We start from the raw sequence: 22056 nt of genomic DNA, 5'->3' as shown, positions 1-22056 counted from the left end.
GATTCTTCGCTTTTCCGTTTACTCTCTACCTCTGTTACAGATTCGAGCGTGAAGAACCCCGTCACATCCCCGCTCGCACATTCCTGCCTGAACCCCATCCTTTCCCAAAACTCGGCGATCCCAACGGAATGCAAGATGTTTTCCGCAAACTTTCGTTGAGCAGCGTCTTCCTCTGCTTCGTGCAATTTCCTTGTCTTGCCTTCTTTTCCTCCTTCTCTTCCACCTCGTCCTGTTCCCGGCCCTGACCCATCATTTGATATTTCCTGTCCGCCTTGCTCGTCTTTGGCAGTCGCTGAAGAGGTGGGCGGACGGGGATGTTCAGAGACGAGTTCTTGGAGAAAACGGGTTTTGGGGTCATCTGGTAAGGACGGTATGAGCGTTGCGAGCGATATTTTGGGATCGGAGCCGGAGCCAGAGCCGGAAGCCGATGGGATGAGAGGCGATGTGAACGGTGGTGTGTACGTCCATTCCACGCCTTCTGGTAAAGGTCTCCCAGCTCCAAGGAGTGCTTTGGCTTCTTGCTCATCATACCCAGGTAAGATGAACCGTAATTTCATGGCCTGTTTCTCTACTTTTAATTTCAATCCAGTAGATCCAGCCGGACCAGGGCTGGGAGACGAAGATGCCCACGAACTAACCACGTCCTCATAGACCCCCTTCCACCACTTGCACAGTCCCGCTCCGCCCAGGACTTTCTTTCCCTTCCAATCCGCCGAGTTTGCAAACAAGTACTGTCTCTGTGCTCTTGCAAAAAGCTGGACTCGCAGAGCAGGGCAGTGGGCGAGGAAGAAGAGGATGAAGGAGCGGATCAAGTGGCGTGTCAGCGGGAGAGGGGTGGCGGATGAAGAATAGCCCGAGGAGTCGACTTTGGATATGTAGAGGACGGAAGGGACGGAGGGGGAAAAGGTGTAGAGGTGGGCGGATATGGCGGCGATGAGGACCCGAGGATGCTTCGCGCTCTTGCCGTCTCCCGCGTCTTTGATACTGACCTTGTCCGTCTCCATCTCCGAGTCGAAAACGACCAACCATTCTTGCTGTGTGCATTTTGGTGGGTGGACAGCGTGTGGGAAGAGCTCGCGTGTGCGTTTAGGCTGGGAAGCGAGGACGGTGAGGCCTAGAGGCTGGGTGTTTGGGAGCGGGGAGAGGGAGTGGAGGAGGTGGTCGCGGAGGCTTTCGGGCGGGGTCAGCGGAGTGGTATGCTGCGGAGATGGGACGCTTACTGCGACGGGACGAGCATTGTGGCAGCGAGTGATATGCGATGGGAAGTGGAACGAAGACGAGATTGGCCACGCGACGCGAGGTGGAGGTTATTCCGGCGGGAGCAAAAGACAGGCACAGCTGAAGCGGATCTGCCAGCGTTGTCTGCTTACGTATTCAGCCTTTCCCAGAGCCCGCCGGCGGCTTCCTGATGAGAAATCCAAACCACGTATACAACTCGTACTCCTCGGAGACGGGCCCCGGATATCGTATGGCGGATAAAGAGTTGCCTTCCGTGCTCTGGAAATTAGTGTGTTTCGCATCATTGCCGTACTTGTGATATCCACCCATAAAGAGCTGGGCCGCGTAGACATCGTAGCAGCAGACAACAGCAGACGATATACAGCCGACGATGAGCACCAAGCCCAGAGCTCAAACTAAACCCACCATCTCCTCTCCCACCCCTCTCCTCCCTCTTTCGCTGCCGTCTTCTCCTTCAAAGCGCCAGCGCACCAGGGTGCCCAGGACGGTGTTAAAGCTGGTAGTCGGGGTAGGGGTACTGGTATACTTGGTCTGGCTTGGCGCCTTTCTCTGGGAAAGGGCGGTGTTATCGCCAGGTGATGCAGGAGGATTCGCGCTCGGGTCCGGATCCTTTGTCTACACACAGGAAAAAGAGGGGGTAAGGGGAGAAGGAGAAGGGATAATGAGCGACAAACCGGAAGCCTACGTGACTTTCCTTTCATCTATTACCGATCCATGGTATTTCCTCTCCACCCGCTTACTCCTCTACCAACTCCACCACCATCCCCATACTTCTGACCCTTTACGCCCTCTTGTCGTCCTCACCACCCCCCAAATCCCCGCGGAGGTCGAAACCCAACTGGAGCACCAAGGTGCAGAGGTAAAGAGAGTAGAGTTGCTGGTGGACGGGTTCCCGATCCCTGAAGGAATGGGAGATAATCATCATTGGAAAGATCAGTATACCAAACTGCATATATTCAACCTTACGGATTACTCCCGCCTGCTCTACCTCGACAATGATATTCTCCTTCTCCAATCACTCGCCCCGTTATGGGAAACCAACCTCCCGACTGTGAAAACAGGGGGTGTAGCAGGAGTAGGCGAGAGAAATAAGCTGAATATGGTGGAGAATGATAAGAGAACAAGACCGGAAGAAGGAGAGGTCAAAGATTATTTGAATGCGGGGTTTATGATGATAACCCCCGATGAAAAGAGGTTTGGCGAGCTCAGAAAAGTGAGGGGTTATAAGCCGTTTTACATGGAACAGGTGAGGTTTTTTTTTGTCTTTTCGTCTTTTGTTCTCGATATATCATCAGACGAGGATGTAGGGGGCTGATAGAAATGACAAACAAGGCGCTACTGAATCATTACTTTGACTGGGAAGGCGCACACCCATGGGAAGAACTTGATCCTTTGTAAGTCCTGTGATATCCATATTCATGAAATCATTAGCTCACCAACACCCCCCCTCCTTGTTCTGTCAGGTCTGTCTCTCATTTTCCCCAGAAAGAAGATCTCGCCCGTGGTTACTACGCGTAAGAACCCTCTTTCCCGCAATTCCCTTGCTGTTTGTGGTTACCCGTGTTTTCTGTTAACTGATGACGTAAAATTAATTCAGGCTACATGCGAAAATGTGGAAAGACGAAATAGATAAGGAGGTTGTAGATTATTGGGAGGAAAGCGTCAAGGATATGGAGCTGTTCTGGGGCTCGAGCCGATAAATGTATAGATTCGTTTTCTTCTTCTTGTTGTATTGCGAGACAAGGCGGACGGCCTCCACCTCGTTATCGCCCTCCGTTTAGTTGTGTTGTGCTACTATATAGAATAGATGTATGTCATTGAAGGATGGGCACGGAGTACGATCACTTGCATTTTTCTTTTTAATTCTACGCAGAACAACATCATCGATCATTTAAAAGTACAAAGAAAGGGGAGTATATATATCAAGCACTGCTCGACTTTTTTTTTCCTTTTACCAGAATTTCAAACTAATTTTTTTCGATTATTCAACAAAAACATATCGCACACCTATTAAGCGAGACTGAAAACGAAAATCCCACTCGATCAAATTGCAGTCTAAAGAAAAAAGAAAGGAAAAAAAAACGAAGAAATTCAACCTTGTCCATGACAATACCCTCTCATCCCATGAACATAAAACGCAGACACATCGAGCAAGAATTGGCCACCCCTTAAGCAACCACCTCAACCCTCTCCCTCTCCCTCTCATCCACATTCATCGCCTCCCCTCCTTCTTCAAGCTCCTCCATCTCTTCCCGCTGCTGCCTCTGCATCTCCTCCATCTTCTTCCTCCTCCACTGCAAATTGACAGCTACAAGCCAACTCTTGATCAACGCCGCGTGCCTTCTTCTCATCTCTTCTATCGTCATGTCCTTTCCTTCTTCATTGGCTGTCGAGACGGACGGCGGTGGGTTATTAGAAGGTGGAGTAGGAGAGGACGATAAGGAAAGAGCGGAAATGTCGGGCTTCTGATCCCTCTCGAGCGCCTGTTCAGTCGTGCCAGAATCGGGCAACTCGGGCGTCGTTGACCGCAGAGGCTCAGCGGGACCCAACTCCAGTCGCTTGACCCCACGGACAATCTCATCCTCTGTATGCCTCTTGGTGGGTACACCCCTGGGAGGCGTCGAGCCTCTTGGTGTCGTCGTGCCAGAGGCAACATTCGACGGGGCGAGCGAGCTGTTAAAGCTGGACGAGCCAGAAGTACTAGTCGAGTTGGACGAGAGTGATGACGCACGTCGATACTGTCCTGAACTGTGCCCCCCACGCTGGATAGAGTAAAGAGGCGGCAAATCTGTACCGGGCTCGACATGTGATGGTGAAATCGCAGGAAGCTTGAGGTCGTCTTCCCCATCGGCCGCAGTAGATGGAGAGAGGGTACGAATTGAAGCGATGAGTGATCGCACAGGAATCTTGGGCGTTCTCTCTTCTCGTGCACGCTCGTTGGAGACGGCATACCCATGATTGGACTCTTGATCCGCATACAGCTCTTCACGATCCGAGTCCTCCACGTTCGTCCGCTCGGCACTTTCCCTCGCTCGCTTAGACACGGCAGTACCCAACGGCGCCACATCCCTGTATACCTTGTTATGGAACATTTTTGGCGCAAGAGTGGCAGCAGGGAAGGACTGCTTATTCCTCGCGAGTGAGTCAAACGAGGCATACGCGTTGGTAGCGCCATTGTTCGCCGAGTGAGAATAATCATTGTGATGCTCGTTTGACAAGCCATGGAGATAGTTGTGCGTAGTCCCATCGTACTGTTGGCTAGAACTGTGACCAAACATCCCAGACAGATAACTCGGCTTCGTCGATTGGTTGGTCGAAGTGTTGTGGGCATTACCCATGCTAGTCCGAGGTAACCCCGCGATGGGTCTCCTGGCAGCGCCAGACAATGCCGAAACATCCGGCGCGCTGTTGGTACGGTTACGCATCGCGTCAAGTGAAGGGTACAGTCCACCAAAGGAAACGGCTGGAGGCGAAGCATCGGAAAGGCTGTGTGTGCTTTCGTCGTTGCTGTTGTGCGAGCCGCCAGAGTGGATTGAGATACCAGGCATACCTGCCAAACCTAATGAAGCGAGTTCTTCGGCATTGAACAGGTCTTCCACACCGCCACTCGTCTCAGAGAGTGGAGTACCGCTGTTACTGGCAGAGTACCCGTTGGATGCGCCGCTGCCTGAAGCACTCTGCGTCATGGGGTGCGGACCAGCTTTGTTGGCAGCAGCATCCCGGCCCAAAGAGATCATAAACTCGTTGAACATGGCCAGATCAGCCTCGGTCTTGATTTCAGGTATAGGTAAAGGGCTCTGATTTGAGTACTGGGCCTGAGGAGCGGTGGTAGGATAGATGCTGGTGTGGAGGGATGGAAGGCTAGGATAGCCATTGAAAGATGGGAAGGTTTGATATTGGTTATATCCTCCCAAAGACGGAAGGGTGGGGAAACTTGTTGGAAGAGATGGGGGGACAAGGGCGTTGAGACGATGAATCATGTCTTTGATTGACTTAGCTTTATTCGTGTGCGGTCCAACTATACGACTTACCTTGGTCATAAACAGGCTCAACTTTGCGCTTCTTCACATCCGACAACAAGTCATGGAAAGCATCTGCCTGCCCTCGCTTGGCACCGGCGCCAGTACCAAAAGGTTCAGCAGCAAGCCTGGCAGCATATGCTTGGCTTTGCTGCTGGTTAAATGCCAACTGCTGGAGCACCAGCATTTCCTTTTGCTGGTACGCCGCCAACTCTTCATGCTGCTTCTTGTGCAACAACGCCAACGCGCTCGGTGTGGGTGAAACGGACTTGTCAGTATGGAACCCGGTTGCGAGGAGGTGGTCGAAGGGTGAGGACGAAGAGTGAAGGCTGTGGGATGAAGTACTAGTAGGTGAAAGCGAGGTAGAAAGCGGAGAACGGGGACGATCAATCCGGGTGGCGGAAGAGAGGGAGACCCGAGAGTTGAACTCCGGGTCGGCCGTTGTAGGTGCTTTAGAGAGTTTGTGAAGTTGGTGATGCTCTGCAGTGTGGATCCTTTCATGCTTCTTCAAGTCCTGAGGACGCTTGAAAGTCTTTCCGCAGACAGCACATGGGTGTGGCTTTAACGGAGTGTGCACTAGTTATACCTTAACATTTGGAACGTTCTATAAGTCGTTTTGAAACTTACCTCGAAGATGACTAGTGATATGATCACGCTTCACACACTTGGTACCACAATTTTCCCATCCACAAGTTAAACACAAATTATTTGTACTTTTTCTCCCTACATGGACCGTACATAAATGGTCGTACAGCTCATCTGGAGAATCTGATATATGCGAACATCCCGTCCACTTGCACGGTAATGTCTCGCCCTTGCTTTCACTGGGTTTGGAAGCAGTACTGGTGTTGTTCATCGCTGTTTTCGCCGCCTTCTGAGCCGGTTTTTCTGGCTCGCGTGAGACGAGTTCAGGGGTGATTGGCTCGGGATCGGTGGGAGAAACGGAGTCAGAATAGGTGTTGGGAGTACTGAGGAGATTTGGCGGGAGAGTTGGGTAAGCCATTTTGGCCTTGTTGTTTCACTTCTATGAGTCGATTGTGGGAAAAAGTGCAATAATGCAAAAGCTGTCGAAGTAAAACTTTCTTTGTCAAGTGCCTCGCTCGTGGCTGTGGTGTCGCTGGCGTTGCGTTTGGCGAGTGTCGGAAGCTGAATGAGATGTCGTTGGGGATAAAGGCAAAAGAGAAATGGAGATGTGAATGTGGTGCGAGGATATGCGATGGGTGGAGGAAAGACAGTATAAGGAAACGACGAAGGCCAAGAGCAAGGGGCAGTGCCAAGAGCCAAGAACTTGGCAAATCTCGCACGTGCCTGGTTCCCGTAGGCGAGTGAAGCTCCTATGTGTTGTTTTCCCCGCGTGCCTTTTATATTGTCTTGGCTGTTGTTAGGCATGCGCTCATTTGCGATGGTTGCGATGACGAAATGGAAGAATGGAAGAAGGAACGAAGGAATCTGCCTGCTTGGGAGGCCCGGTCGGACAACAACAAGCATAGCAGTTAGTAACATGTTTTATCAAAGCTCAACTATACTACGGCGCGGCGGCTGTCCGATTTGTAAAAAACATGAAAATGCAACGAACGAAGCGCGAAAATATTGAACGATGTGACTTACATTTATCAATCTTATTATTTATCAACAATCATCTACCGCAACGATCGGCGGATCGCATTCCGCATTTTCTATTTTTCGACGAAAGAGGCCGTGTCCAAATTTCGTCGAAAAATAGTGCGCTCGGATCACTGCACTGAAAAGGGTCATCATGCTATCCGTCAAGCCAATGCACCCAATCTGCATCACCACAGCGCAACACCCCATTAACATTACTTTCAGCACTCATCTCCAACTCATCCACATCCACTGACCCTTTCATAGATTACAGATGTTTTGTCACCTTAGCTTCTTGTTCATCCAACTTTCTGTACCATCCTTCTCTAACTCAGACGTTCTCTCACCTCTTTGATGCCCTCTTCTGACGACAGCGACGACAATATCCGCGACGATGACATCCTCGACCATGACCGCGGAAGGAGACGACCTTACCAACCGCTCCGTACGTCTTTCTTCTTAGCCAGTCATTGTGAAACTAAATTATTGTCTTTTCCCAGCTCCGGGTGATCAAGCCTTGCTGGAGCTGTTAGGAGCATGTGTTGATTAGAGGTAATCAGAACGTCCAAAGAATCAACGACATTATTGCTGGGGAAGGGATGCCCTGGCGCTTTGGGTGAGTTCAGTAACTAAAACTAAAGCCATAGCCTAGGCAACTGTTGACATTCCCTGCGACGTTGGTGTGTTTCATATGACCTTGGGAGAACAATGATCAGTATGATCCCCGGCAAGCTCTCAACCAACGAGGATCTTCGCAAAGCAACCATTGCGCTGGGGTCTTCCCATAGCGGCTGTAGGTATATAAGAGGTGCATTGGAAGCCAAACAAGGTTTTATTGTAGGGCAGTAAGTGTGCTCGTTTGCCCAAAACCACAATTATTGATTAGCAACTACATAACCAAAGAAGACGAATCTGCTCATCTCTCCAATCTCTATATCCGCACGACGAGCGAAATAATTTCGGTAAAAAAATTATCTCTCGCTTCCCTATCATCAGCAGGGGCTCGAATGGACAGTGGAGCTGCGATGGGCACGACAAGCTTTCTGCTTGGGGATTTCAATTCTGCGGGATCCGAGACGTGTGGTCCGGCTATCTTATTCTTATAAGCTGTTACCCAATAATCGAATGGGAACGAATATCCAGTGGGTATTAATCGATGCTATCCAACAGCATGGAGGTATGTTCGTCATGAACCACTGCATTTGAGTTTTTGCCTATGGAGTGCTAGGTTTTCCTCTACAGATAACAATTTATTCGGGGTCTGAGACTGACTGGATGTCCGCGACCCAGTCGCTGCTTCGGTTAGCTTCGATAACCTCTCAAAAACTTCGGAAATGCTGACATGATTTGTAACAGGTCAAATGAAGTGCATATGTGAGTCTAAAGATGAGTGAGGGGATGGATATTACAACTCTTGGCAGGCGCATCTTTTGGTTCCTTTTCGTCCCCCTTGCCAAAGCAACTTTAGCCGACTGGGGATCCATCTGCACAACATGATCCCTGTACGTTACCTGCCGGAGAGACCTAATCCCGCAGGCACGGCCCTAATCGCATCGTTTTTTTCGCCCACAAGATTTTGGGGGTATACAATGTTTATTGCCCTTGGAGCCCGACATATCCCAGTATCTCTCTGTTATGAAAGATGAAGCACGGGATTCAGGCCATATGAACTGATTAATGCTAGAAGAAGTTCAGATCATGCAAAGGGGCATGATAGGACGGGTGATCCAAGGGAAATATGGAATTTCGGCAACAGGAAGAAGGGCTCTACGCAACATCCTTTCTCTGGCCTGCAAAAGGGGGGCAAGTGCGGGGAGAAAAGCGGTAATGGCAGTAAGGGACCCATTAAGGTCGTCTTTTACTGGAGGATCCGTGATGAGCGAGCTTTTCAATCACTTAACCCATCACTAACTTATCTTCCGTTCTCTTTTACCTTTGGACGGGAGAAAGTGAAGAAGGGGTGGGAAAACCTCTGTGCCCCATAAGAAGATTTCTTCGGTGAACCCAATTCCAGGGATGGATTTCGAGCTTGTCGAGCCAACGGAACGTGTCGACTTTGCCTTTAGCGATCTGTTTGACCGTTTCAAAGACAACCGTTGGGGCATCCCAATGAACCACAAGCCCTTCTGCATCGACTGGTAAGCGACAATAAAGTAATGGGGTTTTGTTCATTAACTGTCATATCCACATTCAGTTTGATGATGTGAAAACGAAACCATTCAATTGGAGAGTCAAGAAGGGAAGAAATGGGTACATACCCCACTTTCTAAAATTTCCCACCACACCAAAATGTTGGATGAGGGAGAAGATGGGGGCCTGGGATACGAATTCCGAGAAACATCGTTTGTGGCGTGGGAGTTGCGCGGTAGATTTTCTTTTAGATTCTATAATAATTTCTTTCTTTCTTTATGCATTAATATACACCCTTCAACAGTGATGACGATAGCGGAGATGATGACAGCGACAGACCGGAATACCTTGATAGACGCGGGCGCCCGAAGATGGAGGTCGAAGCTAGCCGTAATAGTGAAGAGGGAGCTGTCGATCGATAATCTTTCCCATATAGCGCCCTCCGACCGATCGCCTTCGGTGACCCAGTCCGATATCACAATCAGCGATCTTGAGGAGGAAGATCGTAAGTTTCGCTTTCTCCATACTTTGAGTTTGTTGACAACGCCACACCTACTTATTTTGATTTGAACAGCCGGTTACAGGTTTTTCAACGACCTCCGCCGGAGTCCTTCGACCTCATCGGCTCGACTTTCCTCTTCAAGCGGCAATGGTCGTGCTCGTTCTCCCGAGCCGATCCACCGCCCCATGCATACCCAGGAATTGGCATCCGCCGTTTTATGAATGAGACGGGTATGACTTGTCCCCTTTCTTCCAGGTTGCGCGGCGGCCATCGCTGTAGCCACTATCTCACCATTTCCGATTCCTCGGATCGGCTTCTAGTTATCAAAATAGGCTTGAATGGAAACGAAAATAGCATGAGCCGCAATGACGATGGTACGGTTAGCGGCAGTTCAATTGTCCGATATCGCATATTGAAGACGCACCAATATAATAACGGGTGCCTTTTTTTGCGGCAGTTGTCACGCCAGAAGCCACTTCGTCAGTCATCGCCACCTTTGTGATACCTTCTTAACATAATCGTAGGTATAGATGAGAACAGCAATGTCGGGCGTTGGGTGCGTGATCGAATCATAGTGATATGTCAACTTTCCTTCTGTATGTGGTAGTATTATCAATGTTCACCAAATCTCCTTCTTGTTGTCATGTTTGAGCTCCGAGCCCCCATCACGTCAGCTACATATCCCTTCTCCTTCTGCTCATTACACGTTCGCGCTACCATTCGCCACATACCAAAAGAAGGGCGGGCCACCACAGCTCGTGGATTACGACCCCAGGAACATTAAGCGCAATACGTAATTTTTTGTAACCGCAGTCCCTTAAAGAAAATGCGGAACAATCAAATATCGACGTCACAAAAAGATGAACCAATAGGATCATTTCAAGTTTTCCTGTTTACGGGGTGTGCCGGAAGGAAGCCGAGAATGTAGTTGCCGTAGCAGCTTGTTGAGATACGTAACTTGGAACTGTCAGTAGCAATCGGACCGAGTTCAGGGAACATCACACCACCCCCGCATCGGGCGTGGGGACGGATTGGGGACCCGGGGCGGAGGCAAAGGGGGCAAATATAGTCTTAGCGCCTTCTTGCGATAACTGTTTGTCAGTGTTGGCCGTTATTCGTCGTTCGGTTGTCGTTCGCGAAAAAGAAGCGTCATCGTCATGTCTTCCAACCAGAGCGACTGTCCCAGTTCGGATGGTCTTGCCGGTGTCTCTCAATATGGCTGATTATATAACATGGGAGATGGTCTCTTTCAGCAGCCGACAGCGTTATAGTATCTTCTTGACCCGCCTTGTCCAGCTCCCCCTCCTTAGTAAACATACCCAGTGCCCTACCCTCAACAACATCACATTTTCGCCATGAGCAGCACACCTTCCCAACTTGACAAAGATACAGGTTTATCAAAGTTTGTCGAGAATGCGAATGAGATTGAGACCATCGAAGATACTGGGGTTCCGCCTATCAAGCCCTCTGGGTTCGGAGGTCATCTGATAGTGAGTGATATCTAGACTTACTTCGCAACCTCAGAGCTAACAGAACTGAAGGATGAAAATTTAGTAAAGGTTGAAGGAGAAGATAAAGTAACACCGTATTTGTGCTTTTTGATCTCTGCTGTGAGTTCTTCTTAGGTGTCAAAGGCGAAAGCGAAGCTAATCAATGAACAGTCCGCCATTGCTGGTTTCCTCTTTGGTTATGATACAGGTGTTGTTGGCGTCGCATTGCCTCTTGTTGGTACCGATTTAGGAGGATCCGTACTTTCTTCATCACAGCAAGAGATCATTACCGCAGGAACAACAATAGGTGCTATCTTTGGTTCGGCTATTCTCGGTGGCTGGGGTGACCGCTTGGGACGAAAGGTTGCAATCTTAATCGCTGACTTCTTGTAAGTTTATACTTAGTCACTTTGAATACTTTTGATTAACTTCTGTCTCAGCTTCACTGTTGGTGCTGTACTCATTGCTGCGAGTTATTCTGTCCCACAAATGATTGTCGGTCGAATCGTCCTTGGTGTCGGTGTTGGTGGTGCGGCAGCCATTGCGCCTCTATTTATCACAGAAACCGCCCCCACAGCCGTTCGAGGTAGATGTATCGGTGTTAAGTGTGTTATTTTTATGTCTGCTTTGCGCAGCTCAAAGCTAAATGTTGGGGTAGTGCCTTCTTCATCCCCTTTGGTCAGGTGGTTTCAGAAGCTATAGGTGCTGGCGTTCAAGACATGAAGAATGGCTGGCGTCTTCTCTGTACATATCCCCCTCTCGCCGTAGAAGATTTAAGTTGACTCCTTTTTAGTCGCCCTTGGCGCTGTTCCATCTCTCGTACAGCTCGTCCTCTTCCACTACCTCCCGGAGTCACCCCGAATCCTCATCCTCCGTGGCCAAACAGACCGTGCTCGACATGTCTTCAGTAGCATATACCCCAACGCAACTCCCGAGATGATCGATTACAAATTCCGCGTCGCTCAGGAATATGTTGCGGCTACCACTGCCCTCCAATCTGGTACAACTTACTGGCAGCGAGCAAAAACACTGTTTACCAAGGGTTCTTACCGTCGTTCCATCGTTACTGTTAGTCTCATTCAGATGGCTGGCCAGCTTTCCGGTTTCAATACTCTTCTTTATTATGCAGGTACTCTATTCGGTCTTCTCGGTTTGACCAACCCAGCTCTTGGAGGTCTCATTCCTGCTGGGACAAACGCGTTCTTCGTTCTCGTCGGTATGACCTTGGTTGACAAGGTTGGTCGGCGGGGCTTGTTGATGTTTGGCGTTCCAATTATGGTAAGTCAAATATCTGATAAGTTGCAGTATCGTGACTGACTTTATCTGCATTACAGCTTGCTGGTTTGGTTTGGAACATTGTAGCATTCCACTGTAAGCAAGCCCTGTAACTGACATTGTCCTCCAAGCTGATCATTTCGATAGATCTGTGTATCCCCACTGGCGGTCTTCTCGATACATCGTACACATACGACACAAAGCTCGTCGGTATCGTCATTGGCGGTATCGTCTTCTTCACCACCGGCTTCGGTCTTACCTACAGTCACTTGGCCTGGTACCAATCTGAATTCTTGGCGCTTGAAGTTCGATCCGTCGGCTCCGGTATTGCCACTACTGCCAACTGGGTTGCAAACCTCGTCGTATCTGTATCATATCTCACCGAACTCGAAACTCTCACACCTTCTGGTACCTACGGTCTTTATCTTGGGTTTAGTGTCGTGTTCTTCATATTTGCCATCTTCTGCTACCCCGAAACAAGTAAGTCTCCCTTCACAAATTTTCTGTGTCACAATGCTGACAATAGCCGACAGAACAACTTTCCATTGACGAAACATCTCTACTCTTCGAGGAGGATTGGGGAGTCAAGCGTTCCAGGCAGATGCGTCGAGAACGTCGGGAAGCTCAACGTCGTCTGGCGGATTCCGAGATGACGGAAGTTGTTACCGCCCATGTCCAAGCACAGAAGCAAAAGGACAGCGCCGTTACTCGATCAGAGTTGGATAACTTTATGGCGAGGTTGAAGAATGGTGGCAGGAGGCTCTCGGTCCCACAATAGATTTGACATTACGTTCTTACGTGTTGTTTGTTAGTATAATACTTACCATATCATGCATTGCACACTGTATCCCATGATATCGATTGGACAAATCGGCATGGTATGTCATGTACTCCTTGGCAAAGGATATTTGGTCGAAATCGCTTAGGACCTCTGCCTCATCCTTGCCATTGATGACTTCTGCCCTCCTTCAAATTGCTGATGTCGACTTGGAAGCGGAGGAAGCCATCTTGGTTGATGAGAGGGATGAAATGGAATCGGGAAGAACGAGAGTGCCTTTCGTAGGCTCCTGTGGTATCTTTTATACCTGTGCGTGGTGCCCGTCATTGGGCCTTGAATAGGACAGCATCCACACTCAGCTCCTCTTCAAACGGAGTGCTGTCCATCTTCTTTCCCTTCCTTTGCAGCTCCAGCGGCTATTCATCTTACTTGCTTAGGATGGTGGACCCAATCACCCAGATTACTATCACTACATCCTTTCAATCCGCATTGTGAGTCATGAACCACAACTAGTCCGCCATTTCCTTTCAATAATTCTATCAAATATACTCTCCGGAACAACAGCTTGCCCCTCGACCGAAAGCGTTTGAGGCATGTGACATGCTTCAAAGAGAATGAGATCTCGAGTCTTCCTTCACATAGTGAGTTTACCCTTATGCCTGTATTTGCATGACCGCAGAGACATCCATTCTCCATCTTTTAATCTACGCTACTCCTACATCAATCGTCCATTCATCACTTTATTTTCTGATAGCGTGATTTCAGCTGGGCCACGTTATGTGTTACGCCGTGCTGGAAATTTTGTGTTGTAGGGTTGAGCGGGAGCCGAGCAAGTCATCAAGTGAGTTGATTCACACGTATTTACTCAACTATGCATGTGTGAAATTACTCTGCCAGGAAGTTTGCTGGTATACCATTTCGGCACTTTATTTAAAAGGATCTTCTATTTCAGTACAACAAAGTCTATTTAAGTATAACAAAGCCGCACGGTCGCATAATAAAACGCCCAAGACACAAACAACATACAACGCTTGACGGCTATTGTCCAGCTGAGTGATGAACGAAATATGGGAATGAAAGGATTCAATGGAGACCGGAAATAAGGAAAAATGTGAAAAGAGCATTATTGTCCCCGACCGCGCATCGCTGTCATCTACTCACCTCCCCTTCCGGAATCTTCCTCAAATGAGTATTCCTGCTTGACCTCGTCCCATGCCAACCTCCAAACTCTAGACGGTTTGTCGATATCTGTCGCCTGAGTTTCCTACCGTTGGCAGCTCTCCAGCTTCCAATCGCCTCTCTATCTCCTTCGCCTGCTGGAACGCTCTCAGGATTGAGACAGGGTTCAGGACCTTGTCCTTTTGAATCGCGCGCGTGCTACCAGAGACAACAAACAGGCAATCTTTGACCGGGGATTGAGAGAGAATACATGTAAAGCTTGCTAGGAATCATTCACAACATGACGGCATATATATCCAACGGCTACTAACCGGAGCTCACCACTAGCAAGAGGTTCCGAGATGGGAGAGGCAAGATGGACCAGTTGCGAAGTCGGAAGAATGACAACGTCTCCAGTCCTATGTGCAATATCCACCCCGAGCTGAGGCACCCGGGTGTACCCAGTAGGACCGTCGAGCTGAAAAATGAAGGAGTAACCATTGCCATCATTGATGTCCAAGTGAGGGACGACGGCTTCGGCATACCCAATTGCGACAGACGAGACCAAGTAATGGTAGTGGATAAGCTCCTTATCATCTGGGAGGCTATTCTGTTCTCGAGCCTTGCCTGCCTCTTACCCTCAGGTCATTCCGCTTCTGTCCCTCAAGGGTTCTTGGCTCGAGCGAAACCACCGCCACTTCGATGCTCTGGGAGCCCACGGTGAATAATTCGGTTGGGGGTAGGGAACACGGTTAAGGCGGGACAAGAAGCCGGAGTCACAAGCATCTGTCGTCAACTCTTCCAGCCCAAAGCTCGCTTCTAACATTTTTTATTTCATTATCTGCCTCACCCCACTTCCCTCCCAAAACCAGAATGACCCAAAAACAAAGAGCCAAAACCCCCTCCAATAAGGAATGCATAGGGTCGAATACAGTGTGGTCGAACTTGTCGAAGGATGGTGGGATCATGACAAGAGACGAAAGATTACCCCATGTTGCTTCACGGGTTTTACGCCGTTCCCGCTTAGGATCATATCTTTCGTACTGAAGTGAAGCACGTTCCCGTTCCATAAGACCATTTAACTGTTCTTCGAACCATTGCTCCCTATCCTCCTCCACCGCCTCGGACGCCCTAACAGAGGCAACATTGTGGGCCTGAGAATCACGAGGGGGACCTTGAATGAATGGTGCCATTTTTTTGCGGTTATAATGATACTTCAAACATGAGCCCGTGAAGGCCTTGTAATGCTCACACCCAACAATATCAACAGCTGCAGGTCGATCGGCCACCACACCAACCAGGATGACCCTAATAAGACGACCTGTCCAAAACCCAAATTAGAGCATGCATGCAGGTGTTATATAGATAGGACTTACCATGTGGGTACTTAGGTGTTCGTACCCAAAGGCCATGTCTCTCTCCTGCACCGAGCTCTGCACAAACAGGAGCTAAAAGCTTATGAAGGTTTCTAGCTCTGGGCGCAGTTGGTCCAGGTGTAATGCCAACCAAAAGGTCGAGGGTCTGCTTCCGGAAATACCTCTTGAATAAAAGCAGCAAAGGCTGTATACTGCTGTAACAAAGAGGCCATTATCCCTTGACTGTACATAGCCATCACAGATTCGATTGTTCGAATGCGGAGGTGATATGCTGCATACAAAGTATGGGACAACATAAAACCGATTTTGGTGAGAATGGGTAGATGTAAACCTGGGTATAGAAACAGGATCTTCTTGATAGGGGTCCGGTGGCATCCACAGTACTCTGGCTCACGAAAGCGCAATGGACCTTGAAAGGGTACAGTTGTGTACCAGATTCCACAGCTTCGGCCAGTTGGGGAGTAGCGTCATACAGTGGCTGGTTTGAGGAGTAGAAGGAATGTTTGAAGCGAGTTCCGGCTTTAGGCTCACACAAGTCCCTCGACGGACATCGGCCGGCCTCCGCCGACGAGGCACGAAGTTCCGCCCAAACTTCTGCCTCTTGACTCTCCTGACGAAGGCCTGTACGCTCCTAATCGCGCTGGTCGCCAGGCTTTCCTCGTTCAACAGCTTACTTCGCTCGAGATGGAAGAAGATGGGGACATTGAGGAGCACTTCGGAATACCCACCGAGCTTTAAAGGGAACTAATCGAAGGAGGGATAGGTATTCCAGACACTCTTCAGGCGGTCATTCTCCTCAACTCCTTCCCCCGAGCTACGAGCAGTTGAAATCTACCAAGGTCAGGACGCAATCTTGCTCCCGAGTGTTTGATGCGGTCAGGCCCGAATACTCTCGACGAGTTCGTACGACAGGCGTCACCACACGCAGGCACTCACTACTGCTACTGGCACCCGTCCCACTCGCGCCAATGGAAGAAACAAATTCAACCAGTCTGCCTTCTGCCAGTATCACCAAAAGTACGGCCATGATACTGGGGACTGCCGAAAGAAGCCCAAACCTGCCCCAGGGGTACACAACATCACAACGGCTTCATTTGAAGCAGGTAGCGGCCTGCATGTAACCCCATCCATGCCTGTCACATTCCATGTCTTCGTCTCCCCTTTCCTGACAACCAGGCGATGGCTCTCTACAGTCAGACTAGGCCTCATCCGATCCCAGTAGGGGTCGACAGTGGGGCCACGCAACACATGTTCAAGGGTCAGCATGCATTCTCGGATATTCGCGTTCTCCCTGAGCCGATTGCGGTCATGACGGCGCAAAAAGGAACCACTACGTTTGCAACAGAAATTGGCTCGGTCACTATGATTATGGACGCTGGGGGAACCCAGATTTCACTGCTAGACTTACTCTACGTTCCCCAACTGGGTCGGAACCTCTTCTCGGTCTCGGCTATGTGCCACAGCGAGTACACATGGCGCTTCGACCAGAAGAGGGCGTATCTACAGCCCAACAACGACCACTCTGTCACCATCGCCTCTGCCCCGCGGGTCCCGCCCGGACAAGATCTCTCCGCCGAGACTTGGGTCTCACTCCCACGCCGACGCGTTTGCTCTCCAGCGACATCTCCTCGCCTTGGAGACTTATTTCCGCGACGCTCTGCTGCACTGGAGCCCCGGATTGACCGAACAGGCGTGGATGCTCTATATAATCTCCTTTCCCTACCACAACGACGATGTCTCAAACAGTGCGTCACATCTTTCTCCCCCCTGACTATCACTGTACCTGACTCTCTTCTTTCCTGGCACCACAGGTTAGGACATCTATGTTGGAATGTCCAGAAGGGTGATCCAACTGCGGAGGATGAGGAGGATTAAGGTTAAGGTTCAGAGGCGCAGTAAGGAAGTTTTTCATAGACATTCTTTATACGCTTTATTCCTTCTTTCTTCCTCCATGCAAAACGTAGAAACTCTACACGTAACCGCTAGCTATACCTGATTTGTGACATTAAACATCCGTAATGTCGTGAAGTTGAGGAAACGGGGTCGGTTGGATAAGTCGGTAGCATGGGATAACATTAGTGGAGATGTGATTAAATTGTCTCGTGCTCCTCCTGTGTTCTGTGGGCAAGGGCACTCAGCTTCCTTCTCCACCCTCATCTCTTCGCACTTCCTCACTTGTGGCCGTGCCACATGTTGACATATGGGGTCCTGCTCGCATCCCTTCTCTTGGGGGACACTCTTACCTGTTAACTTGTGTAGACGACTTTAGCCGTAAACTGTATGCGGGTTTTCTCCAACACAGAAGTGACGCTGTCATCTACATCCTCAATCTCATCACCAATGTGGAGACTCAGCTCTCCACCCGGGTAAAAGTTATTTGTTCTGACAGCGGTGGCAAATTTGCTGGCCGTTCTTTCCTCACAGCCCCCGCTGCAAAAGGCATCATTGAACATCATGTTACCCCACCTGCCGCCCATGCCCAAAACGGCCGGTGGAGCTTACCAACCGCACTGTCTTTGATGATGTCCGTACCCTTCTACAAGCTGCTGGGTTGCCGCACCGATTCTGGGCCGAGGCTGTTGCGTACTCTGTCTAAACTCGGAATAGAACCCCTGTGGTCCTGCCGGACAGATACCCCAAACAAGACATTTGGCGAGGATACGCCGTTCCTCTTCCTCTGATTCACCTCCAGCCTTTTGGTGCTCCCTGCTACGTGCGAATCCACTCTTGAGACGAATAAGCTCACAAGCCTCGTTTTCACCCCGCGCGTCTTCTTTCGTATGTTCCGTATACCACCAGCTGGCGAGTCTGGGATCTATGGACGGAAAAGGTCGTGGTATCAAGGGATGTTGTCTTTCCTACCTCAGTCACTGCCGCCGACCTCCCGTCCTCGGCCTTTCTTCAACAGCCACAGAAAACGCACCAGTATACCCCACACGGCACATGGGAACCATTTGTTCTTGAATCCCTTCCTCCTCACCCGCTTGCCCCAGTTTCTCCCCCATTGACACCTTCCCGCGGACACTTGCAGATCACCTTTCACGGCCAGTCCCCGTAGGTATCCGTATGGACAACCTTTACGGAAGCATTTGTCTACCCGGAATTCCGTGCAGGACTAAATTATTCCCAATGACAGTAGTAGTGTTTCGACACGTCGTCGCGGTATTCGCCGCACTATATGCCCTTTGTTTTGTTTCTATGAGATTTACATCACGAACAACAATTGTGACTAGCATTGTCAACAAGGGCAAAGCTGGTGCGAAACTTCCAATTTTGGCTGAAAGAAATCAAATTAGATTGGATACGCACAGTTTGCATGTCTTAGCCATAGGTGACGTATGTTAGTCTAGCAACCTACTTAGAGAAAGCCACCAGAAAAAAGAGAGTTATGGCATTTCGCTCAATAATCACAGATCGCCATGCACAAAGGATATAGACCCATTCAATCTTCAAATGCACAACCGATGATGAGCTCATGGCCGAGAAATTGGCATAAAGTAAGTATAAATATTGAGCCGGTAAGGAAAAATGAATGATACTTAATCGGAAACCGTAAACAACATAAGGTTAGTGAGGCAAGTTGAAATACAACTGTATCAGCAGTTAGATAGCAAATTCGTGAGCATAATAGCTAATCCCTGAAGATTAGTTAAACCCCCATCCGCCTCACTTCTGACCACTCGGCAGAAGAATCCCGGAGAATTAGTACCTCTCATGAGGTTGAAAGATGTATTGCTCCGCCGCATCCATCTCATCCGCCTCTATGCTGGTCCGCTCCAACCTCCTTCTACCCATCATCTGACCAGGCGCCACCCCAGTCCCACCGCTATTCCTTCTCTTCCAGGCGGACTGCCAGTCTTCCTTATCCCCCTCGGCCTCATCCTCGTATCCCTCGTCATAATCATTCCCCGTCCCCGACGGCCCCGCTCGAATTTGGTAATCGCGATAGTCATAAGCAGGGTCTCCACTATATCCATTTTGAGATATTTGGGTCTGCTGATCATTCTTGTTCTTCCACGTCGTCATTAGGCCGTTAGTGTTGGTTCTTGATGGATATCCGCTTCGGCCAGGAGGAAGGGTCAGTCTGCCCTTGATACCGACGAGCCTATGACTTTTACCTCCGGGCATATCGTTATGAACGACCGACGGGGCGTACGTGGTACCTCGGATTGTGTTAATGGTGTACAACGATCTTTCCGGAATAGGTCGGCAAGCGTCTTCTTCTTTCGAAGTAGGCGTGAAAAGGGTGAGTCTAGTAAGTTTTCTAGGCGAGCTAGGGGATTGAGCCGGGGAGCGTTTGCGAGTGGTGGGGAAAAGCGATGGAACACGGAACTTGTTTGAAGTGAAGGCCTTTGAATCCTTTGAGGAAGATGAGGGGGAAGATATTTTGCGCTTGGAGGGCACAGGTAGAGTTGACCACATGGGACTGGGAGAACGAGATGGAGGTTGGAAGCGGTTGATCGGGACGAGACGTTGGAACTGTCGAGGGACGGGGCGAGCAATGATGGGGGATGGCGGATTGTGAATCTCCTTAGATTGGTAAGCTGTATTTATGTCAGCATCGATCTGACACATGACAGTAACGATGTTTCGTACTCTCCGCGGCTCTTTCTAATCTTTCCACGTCCAGCGATTTAAAGTCTTCCAAATTCGGCTCCAAATCTGACTCAGGCAGGTATTCAATCAGCTTACCTTTCCCTTTCAACTTTCCTCCCCTTATATGACCTAATATCTTCCCCCTTCCGGCCAAAGGTGAACTGTAAGGGAGACCACTGGCTGTAGTAGTTGATTTATCGCCTGCTTGAGTCACCGAAGATGGAATGCGAGTCATTGTTGAGGGATGTTCCATCGAGTCACAGCCGACGGCCGTATCATCAGTATGAGGCGTTCCTAGTCCTTGAGGTTGTTTGAGGCTTGGTGGACTACCAAGTTGGCTTCTTTCACGATTGCTTGATGAAGGATAGGATTCCTTGAAAGGTAAACGGCGCTGAGTCGATGCCTTCGATGCTGAGAACCTGCCGATTTGTGCATTAACACCAGACTTATTGGCCTTGCTGCTCCCTATCAATGTTGAAGTAGATCCATCCGATCGACTTTTGCGATCACTAATTTCAGACGAATGGTCGAGGTCGATAGGGTCGGTTGCGGTATTGCCTTTGCCGTTCCTTGTTTTTGCAGGTCCATAAACAAGGTCATTGATATCCTCAACGATATTGTGCTTAGGCCGCGGTGAGCGGGTGACTTCGCCATTTTTCAGCTTTGCTTGAGATTTAGTCGGGAGGGATTTCTGCTTATCCAGAGCGAGCAAGATGGGATATTCTTCAGTAGGACCCGCACCTTTGGCTGAGGAGATGTAAGCCTGGTGTTCGTATTGCGAGCACATAAACCAGCTTACGGAGTAATCCAAACTCAATCTTCTCCTCAGTTTTCTTTTTTTTCTTTGCTTCGATGGTCCTCTTTCTCTTCTCCTTGGCTTGGGCGGCCTTCTTCGCCCTTTTTTCCTCCTGTGCTTCCTTTTCCTCGATGATATTGATTATCGACTTCTTACGCGGAGGGGCATCAGGCAATGGGTTACCGTCCTTGTCTACCCATCCGCTCTTCTTGCTGCGTGGCTTCACTTCCTCTTCGATAGGCGGTGGCAGGTAATTCCAAACAGCAGGTTTTGGGCCGCGTCGGGCCGTCGCAGAAAGGTCCTCGTTATTACTTGAGTTTGCATTCTCTTGGTTTTCAGGAGTGGATGTAGTTTTCAGATATTCAATAAATTTTGCGGCTTTGGGCGTAGAACTGACTGCTGGCACGACATCTTTCATCCTATCCTCTGCCGAAATGACTGAAACAGTCCCTCAGCTTTCTGGTCTATATCTAAGCTTGGTCGAAAGTTTTACCATTTGATATCTTTCTTCCTCCACCTCTCATACTCTTCCTCTTCGCTAACGTAAATGGGTTAGGGTTATACACGGCCTTATCGTCACGTAAAGAAAGGTCCAGATCATGTATGAGATCTGTATTTGCGCCAGCGCCTACTTTGACGGAGTGGCAACTTTCATCGTCTGTACAGGGTGACGGTGAGCGAAATGTGGATACCCAAGATGCCATGGTGGGTGGCAAATTGTGGAGAGGAAGAAAGAAATCAGACGTCAGAATGGAGGAAGAAGACAGATGAAGCATGGCTAGACACCCTGCCCCCAAGATGAACAAATTACGCGACGCGTCTTTAATCAACCCCCTGACTGTTAAATAATCGACAGTAACCAAGGCGTCTTCATTTATTTGTCCCCATGCTTCTCCGAACCTTCGTCCTTACAAGATATGTCCAAGATGCCTTCAGTTTTAGCTCAGTTCCGTCACACCGTAACTATTTAATAAGCAGTTCATGGCTCAAGCTACGAAAATTCTCAAAGATATGAAATGGAATCCCGCAGCTATGGGTCATCCACCGACACCAACTCGTATGCCGCAAATATTCCCCTTGCGCCAAAAAGCTCAA

The 22056-nt window shown here is 49.4% G+C and overlaps 7 protein-coding genes and 2 pseudogenes across 7 annotated transcripts in view; 5 read left to right on the top strand and 4 right to left on the bottom strand.

Moving 5' to 3' along the window:
• The window catches only part of CNH00950 (hypothetical protein), a 1911-nt gene extending 464 nt beyond the window's left edge, over positions 1-1447 (bottom strand). The window contains exons 1-2 of the mRNA XM_024657646.1: positions 1221-1447; positions 1-1170 (exon numbers count right to left, since the gene is read on the bottom strand). The exon at positions 1-1170 is cut by the window's left edge and continues 464 nt beyond it. Coding sequence (XP_024513325.1) covers positions 1-1170; positions 1221-1237 — 1187 coding nt within the window. The 5' untranslated portion in view covers positions 1238-1447. The remainder of the gene's footprint in view (positions 1171-1220) is intronic.
• A 23-nt stretch (positions 1448-1470) lies between these two features.
• On the top strand, positions 1471-3045 carry CNH00960 (expressed protein). The gene is made up of 4 exons (XM_572290.1): positions 1471-2485; positions 2572-2633; positions 2703-2753; positions 2837-3045. The coding sequence occupies exons 1-4, from the start codon at positions 1610-1612 to the stop codon at positions 2937-2939; spliced, it is 1092 nt and encodes a 363-aa protein (XP_572290.1). The 5' UTR covers positions 1471-1609; the 3' UTR covers positions 2940-3045.
• A 141-nt stretch (positions 3046-3186) lies between these two features.
• On the bottom strand, positions 3187-6456 carry CNH00970 (transcription factor PacC, putative). The gene is made up of 3 exons (XM_572292.1): positions 5886-6456; positions 5271-5834; positions 3187-5221 (listed from the first exon to the last, which is right to left on the bottom strand). Exons 1-3 carry the CDS (start codon positions 6259-6261, stop codon positions 3408-3410), a joined length of 2754 nt encoding a protein of 917 aa, XP_572292.1. The 5' UTR covers positions 6262-6456; the 3' UTR covers positions 3187-3407.
• Positions 6457-7106: 650 nt separating this feature from the next.
• On the top strand, positions 7107-9276 carry CNH00980 (expressed protein). The gene is made up of 7 exons (XM_024657647.1): positions 7107-7305; positions 7361-7705; positions 7764-8037; positions 8089-8161; positions 8217-8234; positions 8282-8998; positions 9055-9276. The coding sequence occupies exons 2-3, from the start codon at positions 7569-7571 to the stop codon at positions 8011-8013; spliced, it is 387 nt and encodes a 128-aa protein (XP_024513419.1). The 5' UTR covers positions 7107-7305; positions 7361-7568; the 3' UTR covers positions 8014-8037; positions 8089-8161; positions 8217-8234; positions 8282-8998; positions 9055-9276.
• A 1202-nt stretch (positions 9277-10478) lies between these two features.
• CNH00990 (myo-inositol transporter 2, putative) lies at positions 10479-13098 on the top strand. The gene is made up of 9 exons (XM_572293.2): positions 10479-10982; positions 11034-11102; positions 11154-11371; positions 11423-11587; positions 11641-11726; positions 11776-12260; positions 12317-12353; positions 12405-12737; positions 12791-13098. Exons 1-9 carry the CDS (start codon positions 10848-10850, stop codon positions 13033-13035), a joined length of 1773 nt encoding a protein of 590 aa, XP_572293.1. The 5' UTR covers positions 10479-10847; the 3' UTR covers positions 13036-13098.
• Positions 13099-13892: 794 nt separating this feature from the next.
• CNH01000 lies at positions 13893-16038 on the bottom strand (annotated as a pseudogene).
• Positions 16039-16207: 169 nt separating this feature from the next.
• CNH01005 (hypothetical protein) lies at positions 16208-17669 on the top strand. The gene is made up of 2 exons (XM_024658707.1): positions 16208-17314; positions 17381-17669. The coding sequence occupies exons 1-2, from the start codon at positions 16749-16751 to the stop codon at positions 17442-17444; spliced, it is 630 nt and encodes a 209-aa protein (XP_024514621.1). The 5' UTR covers positions 16208-16748; the 3' UTR covers positions 17445-17669.
• A 1-nt stretch (position 17670) lies between these two features.
• Positions 17671-19009, top strand: CNH01010 (annotated as a pseudogene).
• Positions 18924-21726, bottom strand: CNH01020 (hypothetical protein). Its single transcript, XM_572294.2, has 3 exons — positions 20965-21726; positions 20166-20912; positions 18924-20113 (listed from the first exon to the last, which is right to left on the bottom strand). The coding sequence occupies exons 1-3, from the start codon at positions 21377-21379 to the stop codon at positions 19272-19274; spliced, it is 2004 nt and encodes a 667-aa protein (XP_572294.1). The 5' UTR covers positions 21380-21726; the 3' UTR covers positions 18924-19271.
• Between the last annotated feature and the right edge of the window lie 330 nt (positions 21727-22056).

This window comes from Cryptococcus neoformans, assembly GCF_000091045.1.
Source record: "Cryptococcus neoformans var. neoformans JEC21 chromosome 8 sequence".
Classification (NCBI taxonomy): Eukaryota; Fungi; Basidiomycota; class Tremellomycetes; order Tremellales; family Cryptococcaceae; genus Cryptococcus; species Cryptococcus deneoformans.
This window is presented reverse-complemented; position numbering and strand designations above follow the sequence as displayed.

What these genes read in the sequence shown, in the direction of transcription:
- CNH00970 (XM_572292.1), bottom strand. Translation starts at nt 6,261, where the DNA reads ATGGCTTACCCAACTCTCCCGCCAAATCTCCTCAGTACTCCCAACACC. An exon ending in TATCACTAGTCATCTTCGAG is followed by an intron (nt 5,835 to 5,885) that starts GTAAGTTTCAAA and finishes AGGTATAACTAG; the next exon opens with TGCACACTCCGTTAAAGCCA. An exon ending in TGAGCCTGTTTATGACCAAG is followed by an intron (nt 5,222 to 5,270) that starts GTAAGTCGTATA and finishes AGTCAATCAAAG; the next exon opens with ACATGATTCATCGTCTCAAC.
- CNH00980 (XM_024657647.1), top strand. Translation starts at nt 7,569, where the DNA reads ATGATCAGTATGATCCCCGGCAAGCTCTCAACCAACGAGGATCTTCGC. An exon ending in CAAGGTTTTATTGTAGGGCA is followed by an intron (nt 7,706 to 7,763) that starts GTAAGTGTGCTC and finishes ACATAACCAAAG; the next exon opens with AAGACGAATCTGCTCATCTC.
- CNH01005 (XM_024658707.1), top strand. Translation starts at nt 16,749, where the DNA reads ATGGCTCTCTACAGTCAGACTAGGCCTCATCCGATCCCAGTAGGGGTC. An exon ending in CAACGACGATGTCTCAAACA is followed by an intron (nt 17,315 to 17,380) that starts GTGCGTCACATC and finishes CTGGCACCACAG; the next exon opens with GTTAGGACATCTATGTTGGA.
- CNH00960 (XM_572290.1), top strand. Translation starts at nt 1,610, where the DNA reads ATGAGCACCAAGCCCAGAGCTCAAACTAAACCCACCATCTCCTCTCCC. An exon ending in AGCCGTTTTACATGGAACAG is followed by an intron (nt 2,486 to 2,571) that starts GTGAGGTTTTTT and finishes ATGACAAACAAG; the next exon opens with GCGCTACTGAATCATTACTT. An exon ending in TGGGAAGAACTTGATCCTTT is followed by an intron (nt 2,634 to 2,702) that starts GTAAGTCCTGTG and finishes TTGTTCTGTCAG; the next exon opens with GTCTGTCTCTCATTTTCCCC.
- CNH01020 (XM_572294.2), bottom strand. Translation starts at nt 21,379, where the DNA reads ATGAAAGATGTCGTGCCAGCAGTCAGTTCTACGCCCAAAGCCGCAAAA. An exon ending in GATTGAGTTTGGATTACTCC is followed by an intron (nt 20,913 to 20,964) that starts GTAAGCTGGTTT and finishes ACATCTCCTCAG; the next exon opens with CCAAAGGTGCGGGTCCTACT. An exon ending in ATTAGAAAGAGCCGCGGAGA is followed by an intron (nt 20,114 to 20,165) that starts GTACGAAACATC and finishes ACATAAATACAG; the next exon opens with CTTACCAATCTAAGGAGATT.
- CNH00990 (XM_572293.2), top strand. Translation starts at nt 10,848, where the DNA reads ATGAGCAGCACACCTTCCCAACTTGACAAAGATACAGGTTTATCAAAG. An exon ending in GGTTCGGAGGTCATCTGATA is followed by an intron (nt 10,983 to 11,033) that starts GTGAGTGATATC and finishes ACAGAACTGAAG; the next exon opens with GATGAAAATTTAGTAAAGGT. An exon ending in TGTGCTTTTTGATCTCTGCT is followed by an intron (nt 11,103 to 11,153) that starts GTGAGTTCTTCT and finishes ATCAATGAACAG; the next exon opens with TCCGCCATTGCTGGTTTCCT.